This window comes from Cyclopterus lumpus, chromosome 4, assembly GCF_009769545.1.
Source record: "Cyclopterus lumpus isolate fCycLum1 chromosome 4, fCycLum1.pri, whole genome shotgun sequence".
In the NCBI taxonomy this organism is placed as follows: Eukaryota; Metazoa; Chordata; class Actinopteri; order Perciformes; family Cyclopteridae; genus Cyclopterus; species Cyclopterus lumpus.
In genome coordinates this window covers 9001674-9020233 of record NC_046969.1, presented here as the reverse complement: position 1 = coordinate 9020233, position 18560 = coordinate 9001674, and the positions used below count along the sequence as shown (strand labels likewise).

The 18560-nt window shown below is 43.2% G+C and overlaps 3 protein-coding genes across 3 annotated transcripts; 1 reads left to right on the top strand and 2 right to left on the bottom strand.

Moving 5' to 3' along the window:
- Nucleotides 1–2017: 2017 nt before the first annotated feature.
- On the top strand, nucleotides 2018–5548 carry LOC117729619 (carnitine O-palmitoyltransferase 2, mitochondrial-like). Its single transcript, XM_034530882.1, has 5 exons — nucleotides 2018–2193; nucleotides 3273–3353; nucleotides 3464–3570; nucleotides 3668–4936; nucleotides 5220–5548. Exons 1-5 carry the CDS (start codon nucleotides 2018–2020, stop codon nucleotides 5546–5548), a joined length of 1962 nt encoding a protein of 653 aa, XP_034386773.1.
- Nucleotides 5549–7664: 2116 nt separating this feature from the next.
- On the bottom strand, nucleotides 7665–11777 carry aldh9a1a.1 (aldehyde dehydrogenase 9 family, member A1a, tandem duplicate 1). The gene is made up of 12 exons (XM_034531669.1): nucleotides 11681–11777; nucleotides 11315–11475; nucleotides 10643–10788; nucleotides 10172–10301; nucleotides 9961–10095; nucleotides 9647–9843; nucleotides 9419–9559; nucleotides 9134–9322; nucleotides 8843–8930; nucleotides 8609–8750; nucleotides 8226–8338; nucleotides 7665–8052 (listed from the first exon to the last, which is right to left on the bottom strand). The coding sequence occupies exons 2-12, from the start codon at nucleotides 11454–11456 to the stop codon at nucleotides 7958–7960; spliced, it is 1518 nt and encodes a 505-aa protein (XP_034387560.1). The 5' UTR covers nucleotides 11457–11475; nucleotides 11681–11777; the 3' UTR covers nucleotides 7665–7957.
- A 352-nt stretch (nucleotides 11778–12129) lies between these two features.
- tmco1 (transmembrane and coiled-coil domains 1) lies at nucleotides 12130–15187 on the bottom strand. Its single transcript, XM_034531668.1, has 7 exons — nucleotides 14949–15187; nucleotides 14186–14263; nucleotides 14024–14083; nucleotides 13844–13890; nucleotides 13549–13616; nucleotides 13203–13347; nucleotides 12130–12618 (listed from the first exon to the last, which is right to left on the bottom strand). The coding sequence occupies exons 1-7, from the start codon at nucleotides 15016–15018 to the stop codon at nucleotides 12520–12522; spliced, it is 567 nt and encodes a 188-aa protein (XP_034387559.1). The 5' UTR covers nucleotides 15019–15187; the 3' UTR covers nucleotides 12130–12519.
- Nucleotides 15188–18560: the final 3373 nt, after the last annotated feature.

Sequence of the window (18560 nt, the reverse complement as noted above, 5' to 3'; positions counted from 1 at the left end):
ATAGGGATGGAGGCACGAGAGTGGAGAGCAGAGAGCAGAGGTACAGTCTGCAGCTAATAAAGAACATTACTAAATATACACTGAGTGTGCTCATCCTTTGGTGCTGGGGGGAGAAACCCTTATGTGACAGCCAGGAGCTTGTTACAGTGGAGCCCAACGCGGGGCCCCGTTTTTGGAGACCTTCGAGGCGGTAGCAGAGGCATGAGGCTGGCCAGCGGCGGAGTGGGCAGTCCACCTCCTGCCTCTGCTCACCGGGGAGGCGCAGACAGCGGCCCAGTTACGCAGATGTGCGCAAGGCTGTCATGAATCGGCTGGGTCTGACCCCGGAGGATCACCGGCGGAGGTTCTGCGAGGCCACGCTGGGGCCCAACGACCTGCCTTTCACATATGCGCAATGGCTGAGGGACACGAGGTGGCTGCAGCCCCGGAGCCCAGGAGGGTTGCAGGCGGTGGCAGAGAGGGTCATCCTGGAGCAGTTCGTAGGGGGGCTGCCGGCCGGAACGTCGACGTGGGCCTGCTGTCACCACCCTACGTCGCTGGAGGCCGCCATCACTCTGGCGGAGGACCACCTGGCGGTTTATGACAGCGGCAGCGCGTTGACTCTGACCCGTCCAACACCACCCCGACGGAGGAGGCTCCTACTGCCCAAAATGTTCTTCAGCCCCCCCAAATAATTTGTCATTAAATTAAACTATTAAGCTATTTATAACTCTAACACGCTACATATGTCCGTGGGTTCTGGTTTGTATGTTTTCTCCCCCTTCAAATTCCAATCCAATAGCCCATCATCATACTTAACGATATAACCCCCGGGCACTAGGACCTTGGGGAGGCTGCGGCGCTGACTGTGAACGAGCTAATTCGAAAAAACAAGAAATAACTATTGACACCTCTCCATTCTTTGCATTAATATAGATTATTATAATATTTTTTTCCATTGAATGGTATATTTGACACTGAACTAGTTCATCTTTATCTCAGTGATAGTGTCCAAATGAGCATAAAATATCACTATGACCCTGAAATTCTGACTCTTGTGTTCTCATATATTGAATGCAAGCAAAACCACAGAGCAACATCACACTCTTTCTGATTAAACCAATCTATGAACTGTCGGAAACAATGGATATCAGGGGCCCCAAAAAGAATTGCGACCTACGCGCACACGCATTCACAAAAGTGACGCTCCCCTTGGGGCTTAGCCCCCCCTTTCTTTGAATCCTAAAAAAACGCCCCTGCCGCTGACCATTAGCAATTGCTTTCTAGAGCCACACATTGCAAGCAGGACATTGCTGTCTTCAAGCCATAGCTGGCTAAGATTTTTTTTAAAGCAGCGCTCATAAATGCTCTGCTCAGTGTAGCGCTTTGAAACAATACATTCACAATAACCAGTATCATCCGCAACTGAACAAACCATCAACATTTTCAAACACATTTGTTGTTGGTGTTCACTGGGAATATGCAATGACATTTCCTGAGTGATGAAATGAATGAAAATAAATACCACAGGTATCTGCTTTTCTCTTGAATTAATTTTATCCCATTTTACTTATCCTTCTCTTAACTTATTTCTGAAGTTTACTGCTGTGTTAGTTGAGTTAGTTGTTTGTGAAAACCCTCGACACAAACAACTCTATTCAAAGCACCATGGCTCAAACTAAAGAGCCTCGCATTCGTGTATGCAACACCGTCATTAGTGAAACATAAGGTCTTTTATCAACATTTCCCTAACTATACAAGTTGTAATGAACACTGGTGTGCTCATTTGACAGAGATCACACATCTTTAACTGACGTCTCTTCAAGAGTTATTTAAAACCGAGTCTCTTGTGTCTATGCCTGTGTCCTCGACTACTCTCTCTTTGCCTTCTCGCATTTCCCGTGGGCGTGACGAGGAGGAAAGGAATGGAGGAGACAAGTTAGCATAATAAATAGCACCTGTAGTCACCTGAAGTGACTCAGTGTCTTTTTGTGGTTTGTGTCGTAACCCAGGAGGCGTTCAGTCTTCTCATAGCACCATGGCCAGTATGCTTTCAATGCAATGTGTTGCCTCTCTGAGGAAATCCAGCATTCATTTAAGAACTGCTGCTCTGGGCATCAATAAGCGACACTACAGCAGCAAGAAGGAGTCTTTAACCGAGTATTTGAGTGAAAGTTTTGTACCATTGATGCAAAAACAGAAGAGTTTACCCAGGTAAGGAGACAAATGTGACATTTGTCAGACATATTTTATTTCACATGATTAACACATTGACTGTCAAAGTGGGGTAAGTGTCACTCTGCCAGGCTGTTGCGAAATATTTGACATAAATTATAAAATGGTTCTGCATCATGAAAAAGTGCTTATATACAAATGAGCACCACTTGTGCCAATAAAACAAGCATATCCTGTCTTTTACAACCAACGTTAGTTTTGTGGTAATAGAAACTCTAATATGATTGTGACACACAGCAATAAGTTCATTATTTTGAAGTTGAATCACTTACTGAAAGTTTAGACTGTTAACTGTAAATATCTAGATTCATGAGGACTATTCCTGTCTTGCTGCTGTTCATTTTCTGAAAGCATTTGCTCATTAACTGGAAATAAAAGATATGAATGCTGTCATGTTGAGTAGAAATTTTATTTGAATAAAAGGCCCCTCTTTTTTAAGGTCATTGGTATTAACAATCATTAACATTTGTTAATATTTAATTTAAACTTCATGTAGCCAGGATAATCCTATTGAGATTTTAAATATCTTTTACAAGGGGGCCCTATTCAAGAAGGCAGAGACACATACAGAGGAAACTGATTTATGAACTAAACAGCCAAAATAACAAGATACAAAAATCAAATAAACAAAATGACAGCAGCCAAAAGGAGACAACAGAATTAAACAAAGCAGCAATTGCATCTATTAAAGAATTTTCATTTTCACATTGCAAATTTCTCTGCTGTTGGACTATAAAAGTATTGTAGTGACCCCGTTGCCCATTAAACAAAGCCACCACGGTTGCTGATTGCTTTGTTTAGCAATAAATGGCAATTTCCTTCAAAAAGAAATATATTACTAAATCGTAGACAAAATAAATCATAGCCTTCATCTTAATTCATTATCACAGTCAAAAACAGTTTACTTCTACCCAGTCAGCAACATCTGTATCAAGAAACCCTGATCATATTCACCTCTTGCCTAATTGACCGCATTACTACTAGCGGTGGGAGGTTTAACAAAATGACTCTTACAAGTACTCTATATCATTTTATCTTAATGTGACAAAATTGTTTAGACTACCCATACCAAAGCTGGAGGATACTGTCAGGAGGTATTTAACTGCCCAGAGGCCTCTGTTGGATGATGACCAGTTCAGGTACGTTTCTAAAAAGAGAATCAACCTTTACATTGTAATTATTTAAAACATAATGGTCTATATTAACAACTTGAATCTTACCTGCAACAATCTAAACTGTGAATCCTCAGAACAACAGAGAAAATTGCACAGGATTTCCAGAACGGTGTGGGGAAACAGCTGCATGAGGACCTGGTAGCTCAGGACAAAAGCAATAAACACACAAGCTACATCTCAGGTGAGTCTGTCATTCTGACACTTACCCCCCTAACATTGAGCAACTCAAATGCATACAATAACTAATGAATTTTGTTATATAATTTATTTTCTCTCAGGACCATGGTTTGACATGTATCTGTCGGATCGTGACTCTGTGGTGCTGAACTCCAACCCCTTCTTGTCCTTCAATCCTGACCCTAAGATAGAGTACAATGATCAGCTTGTGCGGGCGACCAATGTAGTGTGTTCAGCAGTGCGCTTCATGAAAACACTGCAAACCGAATTCCAGGAGCCAGAGGTTTTGCATCTCAACCCGTCAGAGAGTGAAACAACAAGGTTCACCCCCTGGGTCCCGTCTTCACTGTCCCGCCCCCTGGACATGTCTCAGTTCGTGCACCTCTTCAACACAACTCGGATCCCCAAGAGGAGGAGAGATGAGCTCTTCACCAACGAGAAAGCGAAACATCTCCTTGTTATGAGGAAAGGCAACATGTATGTGTTTGACATTGTAGACAGGGATGGGAATTTGTTGAAGCCTGCAGAGATTCAGTCCCACTTGAAGTACATTTTGTCCGACCCAACGCCAGCGGCTGCCTTTCCTCTCGGGGTCCTCACCAGTGAGAACAGGGATGTGTGGGCCGGGCTGAGGGACAAGCTGATAGCTGCTGGAAACGCAGAGGATTTACAGAGTGTTGACGGCGCCCTTTTCTGTCTCAGCCTGGACGATGAAAGCATGAGGGACAACATCCACATCTCCCACAACATGCTGCACGGCGACGGCTGCAACCGGTGGTTTGACAAGTCCTTCACAGTCATTCTGACCAAAGATGGACAGGCAGCCATCAATTTTCAGCATTCGTGGGGCGACGGCGTTGCTGTACTTCTTTTCATCAATGAGATCTTTAAAGACACAACAGAGCGGCCGCTGGTGAACCCGGGCTCTGCTGCTGCTGCTGTGGATTCAGCCTCTGCTGTGCGCAGACTAAAGTTCAACCTGGACAGCGAGCTGGAGAACGGCATCAGAAAAGCCAAAGAATACTTTGACTCAACTGTATCGACACTCACCATTGATGCCATGCAGTTCACGAAAGGTGGCAAGGCACAGTTAAAGAAGAGCAAGATCAGTCCAGATGCTGTAGCCCAGCTGGCTTTTCAAATGGGGTTCCTGAGGCAGTATGGACAGACCGTAGCCACATATGAGTCCTGTAGCACTGCAGCGTTCAGGCATGGCCGCACAGAAACCATCCGGCCAGCCACCATACACACACAACGATGTTCACACGCCTTTGTTCTCCAGCCAGGACAACACAGTGTGGAGCAACTACAGGCCATGCTGACTGAATGCTCTAAATACCATGGACAGCTCACCAAAGAAGCAGCTATGGGTGTGTATCATACAGTAATTACACTGACAAGATAGTCCTTCATTGTTGGTCATTTAAAAGGTGTTTAGGTCATTTATTAGCAGGGATTCATGTCTAGACCTAATTTATTCTGATGACTGGGTTGCACAGTATGTGCGCAACAGAAAAAATAATCTGCAAATTAGCTTTTTCAGACAAAACCGGTCTCAAAACACACACACACACACACACACGCACACACACACACTCACGCACACAACTGTTGGTCTTCTGCACTAACCACTTCTTTTATTTCTCTCACTAGGACAAGGTTTCGACCGTCACCTGTTTGCCCTGCGATACCTGGCCAATTCAAAGAACGAGCCTCTGCACAGCCTCTACACAGAACCAGCTTACGCTGCCATCAACCACAACATCCTTTTCACAAGCACCCTCACCAGTCCAGCTTTGAGTTTTGGTGGCTTTTCCCCGGTGGTGCCTGATGGCTTTGGTGTTGTCTACGGTGTCCATGACAACCGGATCAGTTGCATTGCAACCAGCTACCTGACTCGCAATGTCCATGAATTCGTGCAGTGTGTCCATAAGTCCTTAGAGGACATTTTCACTGTCCTGGAAGGAAAGAAACTCGGCTAAGAAACAAGTGTTTGTCATTAATCCTCACCATCCTCATCCTCCTTGATCTCAGTGCCGCCTTCGACACCATCAACCACTCCATCCTCGTCTCACGTCTCCAGTTCTCCCTTGGCATAACTGGCACTGCCCTTTCCTGGTTCACCTCATATATTTCAGACCGACATCAATTCATTGCCATAAACAACTGTACATCCTCAACCTCCCCAGTCACCCACGGTGTCCCCCAAGGTTCTGTGCTTGGTCCCCTCCTCTTCATCATTTACATCCTTCCCCTTGGACAAATCATCCGTCGTCATGGTCTCGACTTCCACTGCTACGCTGACGACACCCAACTCTACTTCTCAAGCCATGAGATTTATTTTGTAATTAAAAAAACCATTGAACCTCAAATACTGTAAAAATTAACTTTCCACTGAAACAGATTTAATCATCTGTCTGCAGTGTACTTCAGCCTGATTGTAATCGTTAGCTGTGATTATGTTTTAGGGTTACATGATGCAATGATAAGTCACAAGGATTCAGAGTGCTGGTAATATTATTTATGCTGCAGATGAACTGCTCTGCATTACAGATTAGAGTATGAAGTCAACTTCTCTGTCTTGTCAAAATGTTAATTTCACAGCGCAATTGCTGATTGTCACTGTAATAATTTCTCATTGTTGTGTTTTAATGTGGTGACAAGAGGACATCAGCAATTGCGCTGATGTCATGTCAACACACATATATATACATATATATATATATATATATATATATATATTATTGTATGAAGCACCACAGATGTCTGTATCAGAAGTGATCATCAAAAAAGCAGCAATATATATTATATATTTCAGAAGCACAGAAACATTTCTTCGATGACTTCTAATTCAGCTGTTATAAGTTATTATATCAATGAAAAACATTTTAAATTCAGCAATTATTTGCTGCATTTCACAAGTTTAAATACATAGACAGGAGTGTGAGTGAATGTATAACGTCTGGGAGTGTTAAATATATGTGTGACCTCAGTACCTTCTTGTCACATTGTGCCATTACATGAACTGAATTCCAAATAAATATATGTACACTGTTGTGGTCATCTGACAGAGATAATAAACTATGGGCAATTTATGCAGCTGTACCTCACCCAGAGACTGTGAATAAGACCACACCATATTTAATTGAATTCACTTTACAGTGACGGCTCAGACTGCGTCCTCAACTCCTCTCTCCTCGTGTCTCCTCCTCCCTTTTGTTTCCTTGGCTCAGAAACATGGAAGTGGGTCTTCACCATTATTCTTTACGAGTCAGTAGCTTCACTGAGAAGATGATGCTGGCCTTGGTTTGAAGACAAACAGAACGCATTCATCTTTTCCTATCATGAAAGGTCAACATCCAGGATCCACGAGGCGCTGTTGAATTAACAACAATATCTCCAGGTAAAATGTCTTCCTGATTTCATCATTTAGTACTCTGACCATACATACATACGATGCACTCCCAAACCATGGTGGGATCCGGAATGAGAGTTGAAACTGCATCTAATTCTTTCCTGTGTCATAGTATTTTGTATTTTATTGGGATCTGATGAAGCTGAAGCTTCTCAGAGTTCTCTTTCAGTTCCCACAAAGTCAGTTACGTTGTCTGATCGCATGGTAGAAACGTGTCCTCGTCACGTCACCACCAAGCTAAAGGCGGAGGAGGCTGCGTGATGACGATGACGCCACTTGTTACCTTCTTTAAGACACGAAAATGCTTCAAAATCCCATAGAGGGATATTTGCTCACGTATATTATGTTGTAGAACCAAATGTTAAACTCTCCAAAGCTTCTGTTAGGTTAGGTTGTTCTGTTAAAGACCTAAACTATAAACCTTATTTTAGGCATTTAACCAAAACCCATTTACTTCCATTTTTAGGAAACAGGAAGTGCCATAATGATAACTCCTTTTCCGGGTTTTGAGACCTATAACTGCAGCGCTCCATTGTATTGAAATGTCCTCATCAGCAATTGGATATTTGTAAAAATGTGAATGATGATATACATGGTCAATACTAATGTGTTGGTAAGGTTTCACTCAAGAAGTGGCAGCAATTCATCTTTTATTTTGAAGCAACAAGCAGCCAGGCATAGACTTTGTATCTAAAACGTTTTATTTAGATGAAAAGGCATTTTATTTTGATGAAAATGCGTCAGTTAGGCATGGTGTATACACATTTGTAAAGACTGGATAACCATGATTCACAGTTTACAACACAGTTAGTTTGACATCAAGGTGTGTGTTCATTTACTTGGTTAATATTAACGTAGTCTCAGTAGAGAGAGAGAGCTCCAGGTACTCATGTTTGGTATAAAGCACATGACAGAAGGCAGCAGTGACACGTTTATCCACAGTTCTGGCACAGCTGGTTAACTTGGTGAGGGGAGTCTAGAAGAGGCTGTCGACGTCACCCATTTCCACAACCACGGTCTTCAGCTGGGAGTAGTACTCGATTGTCACCTGGCCGTTCTCTCTGCCAAAACCTGGTGCAGCACAGGAGATATCTTTTGTGTAGTGATTTACCCTCCTTTCATTTCAGTAAATATAATGCAGGTCACTCGCTGCAACTAAATGTTATGCTATATATGCATTTTCTTAATAATTCAGGAAAACTTTAACCTGTAAAATATGTTTTACAAAATAAAAAACACCCCACCTGACATCTTGTATCCTCCAAATGGCACTTCAACAGGGCTAATGTTGTAGTTGTTGATGAAGCAGGTCCCTGCCTCCAGGTTCTCAGCCACGCGATGTGCTCGGGAAATGTCCCTACAGTCAGAGGAAAGGAAGAAGGTTCAGATTTAATCAACAAAAGAAAAGTCTGTATGCAACTTGATTACAGTTTAAATGCTGTGTCGTCTACCCTCCAACCTCAGAGACTACTGTTGCGCAACACTCTTTTGTGCTGCTTCTGCAGAAACCCTGGCCATGAGCAAATAGGATGTAATAGCCGCATTATCTTTGAGCGCAAACTGTCAGCGTTGTGAATCAGTAGTTGCAAGCAACTTCCAAGTAACTGCATGCGTGCACTCTGCTGACCTGGTGAAGACGCCAGAGGCCAAACCAAACGTGGTGTTGTTGGCTCTTCCGATCACTTCTTCCTCCGTGTCGAAAGGCAGCACTGACATGACCGGGCCAAAGATCTCCTCCTTCACACAGGTCATGTCATCCCTGCAGTTGTCTGCGTCGGGGGACAGACAGACTGGGTATAACACACAATGCACACCAGGACACAAAAAAAACGTAATTGTGCGATGGTGTATTGTCACTTACCAAGCACACAAGGTGCCATAAAGTAGCCCCCTTTCAAGTTGGGGTCACTGGGGACAATAGGCTCTCCTCCACAAAGCACTTTGGCTCCCTTGGAAAGATAGACATTAGTTGAAAATAATTATGGGAACAGAGAAAGGTATGATTAAACTTCCCACAACTGCTCTTAGGTCTGTATGAAAGCACTGGCGGCGCCATCACTCAGATAAACGCCTGTCACGTTGCTCAATTCTTCCACAGGAATTATAAAACGGTTCCACTGCTCTAACGATTAGAGAGGGTTAGGGGTTGCACCTCTTTCTTGGCCTGGCTGACAAATCCCAGCACTTTCTCCAGGTGCGGCTTGCTGATCAGCGCGCCCATCCGGGTGCCGTCCAACAGGGGGTCACCCACCGGGATGGCCTTGGTCCTTTTCACGACTTTCTCAAGGAACTGGGGCATGATCTCTCTTTGCACGTACACTCTGGTGCCGTTGCAGCAAACCTATATATACACACACACACACACAGAAGAAAAGAATGCATTGGATCAGTTCGAGCAACGACACCGTACAAGACAGAAATGACACAACTGCCTCACCTCGCCCTGTGTCAGGAAATTTGCCATAAGCGCTCCCTTCACTGCGTTCTCCAGCTCACAGTCTTTGAAGATCAGGAGGGGAGATTTCCCTCCGAGCTCCAGAGTCACTTGCTTCACCCCCTTTGCAGACATTTCCATGACCTGAGGGCAAGGAGAACACACCGGGCATTGACAACAGGGACCATTGGGTTTAATCATGCAAAAAGCTCACTGGTTCAGTCTCTGCACCTTTTTGCCCGTGGGTACACTGCCGGTGAAAGATACTTTGGCGACCTTCGGGTGCTGGCAGAGCAAGGTGCCGGTGTCCGCCCCGCCTTGCACCACGCAGAAGAGCCCGTCGGGCACCCCCGCCTCTTTGTAAATCTCAGCCAGAATGACAGCCGTCACAGGGGTCATCGGAGAGGGCTTGAATACCATGGCGTTACCTGAACACAACACACGCATCTAACACTGCAGGTCGAAGTTTTAGGGGACACGTTATTGTTGGAAAAACGGTCAGAAATAATGATCCTTTATTTATTTTTATTTTTTTAGTCACTCACCACATGCCAGAGCAGGAGCGGACTTCCATGATGCGATCTGGAAGGGGTAGTTCCATGCCCCGATTCCCACGCACACGCCAAGGGGCTCCCTCCTGGTGTAAGCAAACGATCCTCCAGGTAGCTGGATGTGCTGGCCTTTGATGAACAAAACACAACTTTAAAATGTTGTTTTTATTTGACCAAAAAAACCTAAAAGTGTTTGTGCACCCACCTGCGAGTGTACCAGCCAGGCCAGCATAGTACTCAATGCACTGCCAGGCAACATCAATATCAACCAGCGCTTCAGTGATGGACTTGCCATTGTTGATCACTTCCAGCTTTGCGATTTTCTCCCTTCTTTCCTATTTGTATTGGAATAACAGAAACAAAACCAAAAAACTTGAATGCAAACTTTGACCAAACTGTTTAGACATATATGGAGTAATTTGGTGTTATTACATACTGTATATGGCTTTAAGATGATAAGATGACTCGGTCAAATTGAGGTTAAAATCCAAACCGGCATGACATCAATATGGCCGCACAGACACATAAAAGGTTTGTATTGTGTGGAAATGTAGGTCGGCAGTAGAAGGGGGCACGGTAATGAATAACTAGTGTCTTACACTTGCCAAAGGTCTGCTCCAATTTGTGTTGCGCAACACTGAACTCAGACTGGCTGGTGATAATGGAAACAGCTCACCCTGATAATGCGGGCGGCCTCCAACATCACCCTCGCCCTCTCCATGCCGGCCATCTTGCGCCACTGTAGGTAGGCAGCGTGAGCGCTCTTTATGGCCTCGTCCACCTCCTCGGCCCCACAGGGAACCATCTGACACAAGATGCGGCCTACACAAACAAGATTAGCCGGTTTACAGGCTGGCTGAGCTCCAAGATAAAAGACATAAGGGTGCAGCCAAGTGGTGCAACCAATCATATAGCTTTAATAATGTTTTAAAAGCTTATTAGAACAAGACATCTCTGTGGTAGTTATTTAGTTCTTATTTCTTACATGAGTTTATTATCTCTTACGAGATAACGTTAAATCTTAAGATGTATAACTTAATGTTAAAAGTTGAAGATTGACCTAGAGCACTGACTTTTTACTTTTGACCGAATACACACACACACACACACACACACACGCGCGCGCACGCGCAAACTGGACTCCAAAGTACACAAGTCCGTACTTGGTATTGAGAAAGCGCCGTAGACTTTTCACAAGTCACTTAACAGAAGAAGAATACGAGGCGGTTCCGTCACACGACGGCATGACCTCATAGTGAACCTGCCAACCTTTCAAATGGGCTTTAACATAAACGTCACACATGTGATTATCAAGAGGCCACATAACGGACCAGACGGCAGCATTTACCGGTCGCAGGTTCAAACACGGGCTCCGTGTTTTTCTCCTGCATGGGCTTCACTCGCTTCCCACCCCAGAAGTTCAGCGGGTCTGAGATCAGCACGGTGCCCGTCGTGGCTCCGGGCATTGTGTCGAGGATTGACTGGGCCATTGTCTGAGAGGGAGAGGACCTGCAAGGACACGGGGGAGATGCAGACAAGTGGCCGTGAGACGACGCGGGCTAACATTTAGGCAACCGCACGGTAGCTAACGGTTTGCACTTCCTTTAGCTGAGCTAGCACAAAGTTAGGGCCCTCTGCCCTCCTGAACTAGCGCGAGGATGTGCAGTATAATACAGGACCGTTAGCGCATGCAGGCACATCGACGCAACCTCACCTGCTGTTCTTCACCAGATGGACTCGATCCTGACGAAGAGTTCAGATTTAAAGCACAATGTCGCGCCACAGGACACGCCCACTTCCACTACACTTTGGGGGGGGGCGGGGTCTCATTTCTGTGTTTGCTTCCTCGCCCGACAGAAATTTAAACAAATAAGATTGAAATGTTTGATTTTGCTGTATTCTTAAAAGGAGCCACGTAAACGGTTTATGTACAAACGTGCACTCATCTATTATTGTATCACATTCGGGGATATCTCCAGCAGGAATGCTGCATCGCCAGTTTTATAGGGTCCGCTCTGTTTACGAGGTTGTGAGGTCAAAAGTGCAAAGTTCAGCAGTGGCTGGGGGGAGCACCTCTCAAAGAACAGATGCAATGTGGAAAAGAAAGGGGGAACAATCTGAAAAAATATATATAAATGTAAACACAAAAATTAAACCCATTACTACAGAGTAATCATAAAACTTTATTAATATGTAAGAAATAAGGATACAGACAATGACGATAATACTGACAAACGGATCAGATGTTTCTGCACCAATTAATCATTAAAATCTCAAAACAATGTATGGCTTGTGCTGAACACACGGTGTCATTTGTATCCTTTATGTAATCAACGTAATTATGGACTAATTTTCTTTTAATTCCTAAGGGAGACAATCTTAAAAGTTAAATAAACAGAAACGCGGAGTGAGAAATCCAACAGAAGGCAGTCGATGCGGCAGATAACACAGTTGCTCCTCCAGTGTTTGCAGAGTCTGTCCGCGCTCTAAAAGGACGGAGCCACGGCTGCGCATTCGCCGTGCAGGAACGGCGCCGTTGAACCCGCCTGGTAATCAGGAAAACTTGGCTGCTTGGGGAGGAGGTCCCAGGAAGCCTCCAGCCTGTTTGGTTGCAGCTCTGGAGGGCGCGAGGCCGAGCATCTTCTGAATGTTCTGGAGAGAAGACACAAAAAAACATGTTTTCAAGCTGAAAGTTCACGTGCCAAAGGTTTAAAATCGCGTATTACATGATATAAAATTGAAAAATGAGATTTGTAAAACGGTTCCACAATGAACGCATTGCCGGAATAAATGTTATCCTCCCCTGGTTTTGGCGAATACTCAGTTCCGATTAGCGGTCCATTAATTCCTGATAATGGTCACATACTTAATAGTTCTGGTTAGTAACCGTATGTTCATAAATATATATGATGATGCAATAACATTTCTTGGACATCGGGCAAAAACGGCTTAATAATAAGATAATACATTTGCGCTTCTCATTTGACATTTGTAGATCATGTAATACACATTTGTGACCATTCAGATCACTTTCATGCTGCAATAACATGCTTAGCCAGAGGGTGGCACCAGAGGGCACAGCATGTTGCTACGCCTGGAAAACTAGACTATCAATCTCTTATCCAAATACATTAGAGTGCATTGGAGTGCCACTTGGAGCTAAATTGTCATGCTTCTCCAACTTCTCTACACTTTGGGCCACCGCTGCCCCACCATGGGTCTATTGTCAAAGTTACCTGTCTGATGGACATGGTGCAGAGGATGTAGAGGAAGATAAAGGAGCAGTCCGTGTAATCCTCGCCCAGCAGGTTGCGATGCGACAGTCCCTGGATGTAGGAGAGCGGCACGAATGGCAACCTGGCCACGACTCTTCCGTCGAAGCTGAACAAAACATAAAGAAGTGGGATGAAGAAGTCTGCTTTCACATATTACGTAAGGGTTTACTGCAGTCAAATGCAAACCATAATTCCTCATCAACGCCATTTTAACTCTTCTCTTAATTTTGGTTGATTATTTATATAAATCAAAAGACGAAGACAAAGATGGAAAAAACAACTTGATGCAACTTCGTGCATCACTTACATGGAGTTGAACATGCCCATCAAAGCTGTGAAGCAGAAGCCTATGGCGAACATGGACTTCATGCGCACCTGCAAACAGCACACACAAGAAAAATTGAAAGTTAGATCACATCCGACTACATTGATCATGTAAAAGTGTAGGTAAGCCTGTTAATGTTGTCGTAAAATATTTATTCTGCACTACACCCAAAACAACCAGAATCCCAGACGTGATCTCATTTCATGTGACAATGTAATAATGGATTTATCTCCAAGTCTAAGCATTGCATATGTATTGTAAACAAATTGCTTCTCACCATAGACAAGTCTCTGTTGTTGTTCTTCAGTTTCTCTTCTTGTCGTTCTGTAACACATTCAGAGGCACACATCACGTATCGAGGGACAAAGTGAGGAAAAGGGGCAGAGACGTTGAGGGTTCTTTCTCGTTTGCCTAAAAGCAACTTATTTCTTAGCCTATTTATTTACGGGGTTCTTACCAATTTTCTTCTTCTGTTGACGTCCTGCAGATTCTGTGATGGTTTCCTTTTTCTTCTCGACTAATATCAAAACAAGCAACAGAGAATGCATCAAACGGTCGACAGAAAGGCAGTCAATGCAGAACTGACAGTATGAGGGTCACATATGAGTGAGTCGCTTACGTTTTTTGCTTTGTTTTTCAACTTCAGCCTTGAGCCCCTTGTACTTTTCAGTGCGATACACTAAAACCCAGGTAATCCCTGGGGGGTGGGAGAAATCAAGAGAAGAGGTTTGATTATGAAATAAAAGAACTCTTTTGGACCAAAAAAATTAAATTTATACATTTGTCAGATTTCTCCACTATATGTGAAGTCTTTACTGGTTTTATTGCTTATTTCTAACAATGTATTTGTTTTCTTCTTACTATGCTGCTGTAATCCTGTACATGTCCCCACTGCAGGACTAATAAAGGATTATCTTATTTCCTGGTGGAAAAAGCAAGACTAATTCTAAATGGTAAATAACATTGTGTGACCATCTCGTTTCGTTGGTTTTCAGTCAAAGTAGAATTCAAAGTCAAGATGCTGAACTGCACTTAACATGTGGCAAAAAAAAACTGTTTTGGACATTTTGCCATTGAAAATATGAGTGTAAAATGCCCACCATCAAAGCTTACATTACTAAGAGCGCAAACGCTTTTATTATGAAAATCTAACCGGACGTTTCATTATTAGCTTAGTTAGCTAAATGCGCTGCAAGCACACTACTGGTCCTCAAAAGCACAAAAGTAGACATCAATCAACGTTAACAACGTAAAAAACAAACGCTTTATACTTAACGGAGAATGGTATGAAACAAATGGCGTCTCAAATGTGTTTCTTGGACGATAGTAAAGCGTGTTCATACTCGAGCTGCCTGTCGGACTGTCGGGAGGATTTCACTCACCTTCGGCCAACAGCGCTGTACAAACGGAGATAAACACGATGAGGATAGTATCGGCGAACATGGTGCTCATACTCTTCGTGACCCGTCTAGTGTCAGTTTACGGGCCCGTTCATCCGAGCGCAGAGAGAATCCGTCGATCTGTCATTAGAGGCTACACCGCGGGCCGTGAGCACATCACAGCGGTCTGAGCTTCACTAGGCTGTGTCAGCGTTACGAGGAGGTCATGCGAGTGGGAAGTACTTCCGGTTCAACGGCCACAAACCGTTAGACTGTTCTATATATTACATACTACATAATATCAGAGCTGCCAACTCTCACGGTTTCGCCGTGTGACACACGCATTTGCATGTGTTCACACGCACTCACGCCACACAACAAATTTCTCACGGCAAAAAAAAATTCAGATTTTGGGCAGAGTGGGAGGTTGTTAAGTGATTATGTATTGTATAGCGTGTATACAGTGTTAACCCGAGTATAATAATGGAGGAATAAAAACAACGTGGGGGATCACTTAGTTTCAATGGATCTCTGCAATGCAAATCTTTTATTGTCACGTGTCAACTTCAGCACTTCTAATTGGCTGTTCTATTTGTCCATCAAACAGTAACTGAATTAACTCTATAAAGCCTGCATATGATAATACAAATATATCATATAATTGAGAACACATTTCCTATGTTAACAGAGGTCTGTACCCGAGACGCGTTCGTTCCTTTTCAAAGTCCCCGACGATAGGTGGCGCTAAGGAGCGCATCTGTAACCCTGTTCGCTGCATAGACATCCTATTTATCCCAAAGAGTCCCGAAGTTGGCAACAGAAGAATATTTTCAAAGAGACACTCTGGAGGAGCAGAAACTAAGGTATGTTAACTCTCTTAAATTTAGAGACTAAGGTATGTTAACTCTCTTAAACTTAGAGACTACGGTATGTTAACTCTCTTAAACTTAGAGACTAAGGTATGTTAACTCTCTTAAACTGAGAGACTATGTTAACTCTCTTAAAAACTTAGAGACTAAGGTATGTTAACTCTCTTAAACTGAGAGACTAATCTTTTTATTTACAGGCCAAAGAAAAGGACCCTTTCAATCATTTTCCAAACAGCACTTTGAACAGGTTCCAAAGAATTTAACATAAAAACAGGAAATTTGTGCAATAGAATTAGGCATGTTTTTGTAAATGAGTAGTTATTAAAAAACATTTTAATTCTTTAAGGTAGCAAAGATGTCTCGTAAAAGACCTTTGCCATGCCAAGGACAAAAGCAACATTTATTATATTATTTAAAGAACCAGCCACTGTCAGAACAGCCAGAACAGTTTATAGAAACAACAGGGCAACAGACAGGACAGAGAGAGATATGGACAAATATGGACAGCTTCTGGGCTGGAATGGCAACAAAGAAACATAAGGTATGCATTTTTTTTGGCAGGTGTGGCTTGACTACATCTGTTGCTTTTATTGATGCATGCATATATTGTGTACATGATGCAAACTATGCATGTTGTATCTGTGTGTTAAGTATTATTGATGCAACATGGTTCACAAAAATGTTGTCAAGCATCACATCAAGCAGCACATCCGCCACCTACAAGGCCATTTGAACATGTAATGATGGACTTTGTGTAACTCTCCCCATCGGAAGGTAAGAAACACCGTCTAGTAATGGTCGACATGTGGTCCAAATGGGTTTTCCCGTCCAGCAAACAGACAGTGGCCACTGTAGCAAAGGCACTGATTTCAGAAATCATTCCTCGCTGGGAAATCCCAACTAAGATTTCCAGTGACAATGGTTCACACTTTGTTAACCAAGCAATCATATAATTGAGTGCATACATGGGTATTGACTTAAAGAAACACTGTGCATACCATCCTGCCAGTGGAGGAGCGGTGGAGAGAGAGAACGGAACACTGAAAACAAAATTGGCCAAGTGTTGCACAGACACAGGTTTATCCTGGACGAAAGCGCTGCCTTTGGTTTTGATGTACATGAGGATGAGGAAACGAACACGCAGCAACTTAAGTCCATTCGAAATCCTTTTTGCAGTTCCTCCCCACATTGGTGTGGAAGCTCCGGGAACACCACGTTCATACACGTTTACCAAAATCACAGGATTAGCCCAGAGTTGTCCAGTAACAATAACATATCTCCCGTTTGGGTCGCTAATAATCTCTTTGGGATGCCTTTGCATTAAATCTGGAATGGACCACCTGGCCAACCCAATTTTACAAAGATGGGTTTCTTGTAGAAATGCTACATCTACTGTCAATTGTTGTAAATGAGACATGACCCTTTGTCTCTTAACAGGGTTATTAACTCCTTTTACATTCCAGGATGTGAACTTGGTTGGGATGCTAGTCACCTTACTGGGCCAACTGCTCATAGTAGTTTAAAAAGGGGGATATAGCAACAGAGCGCTGAGGGAAGGGCAGGGGGGGAAATAAATTAAAGAAATTAAAATAAAATAAAGAGATAAAAAGAAATGTTAAAATAAAAGGAAAATACATTAGGAATTAAAGCTGCAAGCAGCGATGTGCGGGTCCTCGTTCCTCCTCCACGTCGGGGGTACTGGCTGGACGCCGGCTCACGTGGCCGAGAATGTCTGCGACCGTCGGAGTAAGCGTCTGTGGGTTAGACGTTTTTTCCTGCATGGAGCAATGCTGGAAATTATACCATACTGCAAACAGTCCACCACTTGCTGTATCCTGTATGGCACGAGACAACATGCATCAACATAATACATTTGAAGGGGATCCGATAAATTCCCTTCATCCGGAGTTCAGTAAGTATAGTGGCATGAAATACACACAAATTAATGGAAAAATCACACCAAATTCAAAATGGCTGACGTGGGCTTTTTGCCTCAAGGGGGCGTGTTGAGTTGTAGTGGATTTTATATACACGTGCACATGTAGATAAGAGAGGTTATGTTTTAAATTAATACATAAAGAAAGTTATGATAATTCATTTGAGGAATATTCTGAGGAATGTATTATGAAGCATAAAAGAGGATCACTGTTTTATTATTCTGTTTGTTGATGACAAATGTAATGATTAATTGTATGATGCATGAGAATGAATGAATGTTTTATTGTTTAGACAATAGTTAAAGGGATGCCGATTGAAACCTGAGATGTTGCTTTTATTCTGAAGGCAGGATAATAGGGTTTTATTCTGAAGGGGAACTTCCTGTCCTTGACCGGAAGTGTGAGCTTTGACCCCGGTAGCTTATCGATTTGAGGCATTCTTTGAAGTGGCCAATGGAAACTGCTGGCTACGTCAGGAGACTGTGGAAGCGAAGCCATGTGAGCGCTTCCGGGCCTGGACCATGTATGTATACTGATGACTCTTGTTTGTTATGATTAAATACTTTTGATTATTATATATCTCTGGCTTCGGAGCTTCTTCTTCCAAGCACCAGGCAGCTCGAGATTCTCTGAACTTTTACAGGCGCTATAGAGACATTTCTTTATACCCAAATGCGAGACCTCCAAAATATAGACATTTTCACCAGTCCTGATATGCATGTCAAATTTTAAGAATGGGATATGATAAAGGCCTCAAAAACACTTTCATTGCTAGAGAAGAAAAATAATAATTCCTCAAAAAACAATAG